A 4,215-nucleotide genomic window follows, 5' to 3' on the forward strand; every position below is an offset into this window, starting at 1 on the left:
CTCTATCTGGCACAATGATGTAACAAGCAAAGCAGCCCTGGGCTGAGTCACCAGCATAAGCCACTTCTGGTGATTTTTGAAAGCACTGCAGTGTCTGCCTGATTGTCCCCTCAAGGGACGGTTATATCAGAAGTTGGGGGCGGGGGGGGGGCGGTGAGTACCAGGAGCTTTTCCTTCATGAGGTGTTTTCCCTTAAGACCCAGGAAGTTCAAAGTCTTATGGTTAATAAATCAGAAACTGCCTGGGTCCTGATTTGCCAGCGCAAAATTGTCTTTTCATTCATAACTTTAAGTTAACACCACGTTCAGTGTGTGCACGGTGGCCTTTGACTGTGTCGTCTTTCCTAGAGAGAGAAGGTATCTGTAGAAGGAAGCCCCTACATGCCCTATAGACCTCTCCGCTCACCATTTTTACCCCATCCTCCAATCAAAAACAGACCTGAAGAACAGCCTCCTCCCCACCTAGCTCCCAAATTAACAGGCGGGGCCTGTTAATTCCCGCCCCCTCCCCCAGATCCGGGAGCTCCGGCATGAGAACGTGGCCCTCTACCTGGGGCTCTTCCTGGCGGGGGGAGCTGGCGGTGCCGCGGCCCCCGGGGAAGGGATGCTGGCTGTGGTCTCAGAGCACTGTGCCCGTGGCTCCCTCCAAGACCTCCTCGCTCAGAGAGACATAAAGCTGGACTGGATGTTCAAGTCCTCCCTCCTACTGGACCTCATCAAGGTGTGCGTGTCGGGGTGGGACCGGGTGGGCTGAGGCGGGGAGGAGCTGGCGGGGGGAACCGCGTGGGCTGAGGCTGCCCCTGACGCCACTCCTTCCAGGGAATAAGGTATCTGCACCATCGAGGCGTGGCCCACGGGCGGCTGAAGTCACGGAACTGCGTGGTGGACGGGAGGTTCGTGCTTAAAGTCACCGACCACGGTCATGGGCGACTGCTGGAAGCGCAGAGGGTGTTACCGGAGCCTCCCAGCGCGGAGGGTAGGATTCCCCGGCTGCCTCTCGGGCGGCCGAGCAGCCCCCGTATCCCCGTTGTTTCAAGGCCCTCTCCTTTCCTCCTTCCCTCGCACTCTGTCCATCCCACACCCACCGGACGGGACTCCTGCCGCGGAGGTCTTGTGACCTCTGAGATGAAGGGGGTCTGGCTCCGTGACTGGGGAGGCGGGGAGTCGTTAGGGGGCGGGACTTGTGCCTGAGGGGCGGAGCTCCTGCCCTTTCAGGGGGGGTCTGCTTCTAGTGGGGCTTTGCCTAAGGGCGGGGCTTGTGCCCAAGGGACCCAGTCTGCTCTCGGCACCGCTTTGTCTAAAGGGCGGGTCCTATTTGTGAGGGCCCGGCTTTCTGAGACCTGCTCTGGGTTCCTCGTAGTTTCTCCTGGGGATCGCTGCGGGCAGCAGGGCCAGACTGAGGCTGGGGAGTTGAGCGGGTGCGAGCCTGGGCTTTCTGGTGAGGGTGTGGGAGGGTCTGTCCCTAGCGCCTCTATGGCCCTCCGCGTGCCCACGCCCCCTTCCCCGACCCCAGATCAGCTATGGACAGCCCCGGAGCTGCTTCGGGACCCGGCCCTGGAGCGCCGGGGAACGCTGGCCGGCGACGTCTTCAGTCTGGGCATCATCATGCAAGAGGTCGTGTGCCGCAGCGCCCCTTACGCCATGCTGGAGCTGACTCCCGAGGGTACGGCCGCCCTCGCCTGGCCTTTGGACTAGAAAGACACCCTGCTGTTAGGCAGAGACCCAGCCTCACTCGGTGCTGAGACTTACTTATGTGGGACTCCCTAGAGCTGAGTTCTGAAGGGTCAGGGCTGTGGAGAGCCAAGCATCAGGATGGGAGGGGGCGGCCTTTCAGCACCCAGACGTCAGTGGTTTCCTCTGTCCCGACCCTGGACCCAGCCTGCTGCCCCAACGGTGGTAGCAAGCTCCTCTCTGGTTCTTAGGGGCCCCAGGGAGGCAGCACCATAGGGGGAAGGGGGAAACAGAGCAGATGGATCTGGTTCAGATCTATATTATCATGTATAGGATACAGCATGCTACTTGATCACTCTAACCGTCACTTGTCTTACGTGCAATAAATGTCAGTCTCTTTGCCTGGCCCCTCCTACTGCCCCTGGCCCCCAGAGTTCAGGGTCCTGTTGCTCCCAGCAACACCTCCCACACTACACTTCCCCACCTACTGAAGCTTCCCCTTCCAGCCCCCTCCTCTTGAGCTTCAACAATCAGGCCAGAGTCAGAGGTGGCTTCTGTTCTGGCACACCCCCTCTCTTGTTCCCTTCATGCCTCCAGAAGTGGTGAAGAGGGTACAGAGCCCCCCTCCGCTGTGTCGGCCCTCGGTGTCCATGGACCAGGCGCCCATGGAGTGCATCCAGCTGATGAAACAGTGCTGGGCAGAGCAGCCGGAACTTCGGCCCTCCATGGACCGCACCTTCGACCTGGTCAGGGGCTGGGCTGGGCAAGGACTGGGCTGGCCGTTTGCCAACAACTTGGGGTGGGGGAGGGGAGGCTGCAGGAAGGCAAGCTGGCAGGATCTCTGACCTTCCAGGCTACTTCCTAAGGGGTCATCTGAGGATTAAGGGTTTGGTGGGGACAGAATTAGAATGGGGGCTGTGGAGGCCTTTGGAGTGGAAGATGGATCTCTGGGTGGGAGAAATATTTAATTCAATTCAAATGACATTTATTGAGTATGTGTTTGGCCTAGTGAGGGAGAAGGACCCTTGGCCTGGGAGTCCAAAGACTGGGCTGGTTCCAGCGCCTTGTCAGTTGCTAACAGAACAGGTGACCTCCTAATAACTTGTGAAAACACAGTGCCCAGCACGGGGCAGCACGGGCTTGATGGGTATAGATGAAAGGGGGTGGGGGCAGAGGATCAGGCATAATACAGCCCCATGAGAGGGGCATGGCCGGCCAGGTCCTCAGCGGCCCCACCAGCTTCCTCCTCCTACTAGTTCAAGAGCATCAACAAGGGCCGGAAGATGAACATCATTGACTCGATGCTGCGGATGCTGGAGCAGTACTCCAGCAACCTGGAGGACCTGATCCGGGAGCGCACCGAGGAGCTGGAGCTGGAAAAGCAGAAGACAGACCGGCTGCTCACACAGATGCTGCCTCCGTGGGTGCCTACGGGGAGAGGTGGGTGGGGAGGACAGCTGGAATCCAGCCAGACTGGGGTGGCCTCCAGGTGAGCTCACCACCTGCCATCCCCAGGTCTGTGGCTGAGGCGCTGAAGATGGGGACACCCGTGGAGCCCGAGTATTTCGAGGAGGTGACACTGTACTTCAGTGACATTGTGGGTTTCACCACCATCTCAGCCATGAGTGAGCCCATCGAAGTGGTGGACCTGCTCAATGACCTCTACACGCTCTTTGACGCCATCATCGGCTCCCATGATGTCTACAAGGTGGGGTGTGTAGGGGGCAAGCCCTCCTTCAGCTTCTCCGGCCCCCACCCCCCTGCCCGAGGTCACCAGCACAATCCTCTTTCCCAGCCCTCCTGTCCCTTTTCTCCTCTGCCGGTCCCCAGCTCAGTCCCCCAGCTGGAAGGCTCCCCAGGATCTCTGCACTCACCCCAGTTTAGGCCTCCCGACAAGGGACATTGGCATTGGCCGGGTGCTCAGTACTGAATTCTCTCCTCAGGTGGAGACAATCGGGGACGCCTATATGGTGGCCTCAGGGCTGCCCCAACGGAACGGGCAGCGGCATGCAGCAGAGATCGCCAACATGGCTCTGGACATCCTCAGTGCCGTGGGCACCTTCCGCATGCGGCACATGCCCGAGGTGCCCGTGCGCATCCGCATCGGCCTGCACTCGGGTAACTCCGCGCCTTCCCGGGCTCTGCAGCCCATCTCCCTCGTTAGGGCCGGGCTCCAGGTTTCCTAGACAGGAGGCAAACTCATGGAGTGGGTGGGGGCGGGGACTTGCCTTGAAGCCACCTTTTCACAGCAGGCACCGCATTGTAATTGGGAGGGTAGCTTGAGAGGGTTTCTTTGGGAAGCCAGTGGAGATTATGCGGTGCTAAAGGCCCCCCTGAGCCCTAGGTGCCACCCAGCCGCCAGCAGGCCAGCTTCAGCGCGGGCCAACCAGCCCACCGACGCCGCGTGTCTCCACAGGCCCGTGCGTGGCGGGCGTGGTGGGCCTCACCATGCCACGGTACTGCCTGTTTGGGGACACGGTCAACACAGCCTCGCGCATGGAGTCCACCGGGCTGCGTGAGTGTGACGGGGCGGGAGGGGCGGGGA

The 4,215-nt window shown here is 60.5% G+C and overlaps 1 protein-coding gene across 1 annotated transcript in view; it reads left to right on the forward strand.

Moving 5' to 3' along the window:
• The window catches only part of GUCY2D (guanylate cyclase 2D, retinal), a 12,747-nt gene that overhangs the window by 7,466 nt on the left and 1,066 nt on the right, over nucleotides 1-4,215 (forward strand). Inside the window, exons 8-15 of the mRNA XM_024748456.1 lie at nucleotides 514-720; nucleotides 819-975; nucleotides 1,513-1,662; nucleotides 2,268-2,416; nucleotides 2,927-3,090; nucleotides 3,186-3,378; nucleotides 3,614-3,788; nucleotides 4,087-4,185. Coding sequence (XP_024604224.1) covers nucleotides 514-720; nucleotides 819-975; nucleotides 1,513-1,662; nucleotides 2,268-2,416; nucleotides 2,927-3,090; nucleotides 3,186-3,378; nucleotides 3,614-3,788; nucleotides 4,087-4,185 — 1,294 coding nt within the window. The remainder of the gene's footprint in view (nucleotides 1-513; nucleotides 721-818; nucleotides 976-1,512; nucleotides 1,663-2,267; nucleotides 2,417-2,926; nucleotides 3,091-3,185; nucleotides 3,379-3,613; nucleotides 3,789-4,086; nucleotides 4,186-4,215) is intronic.

The sequence above is a fragment of the Neophocaena asiaeorientalis genome, unplaced genomic scaffold (genome assembly GCF_003031525.2).
Source record: "Neophocaena asiaeorientalis asiaeorientalis breed wild unplaced genomic scaffold, Neophocaena_asiaeorientalis_V1.1 scaffold543, whole genome shotgun sequence".
NCBI classification, from domain to species: domain Eukaryota; kingdom Metazoa; phylum Chordata; class Mammalia; order Artiodactyla; family Phocoenidae; genus Neophocaena; species Neophocaena asiaeorientalis.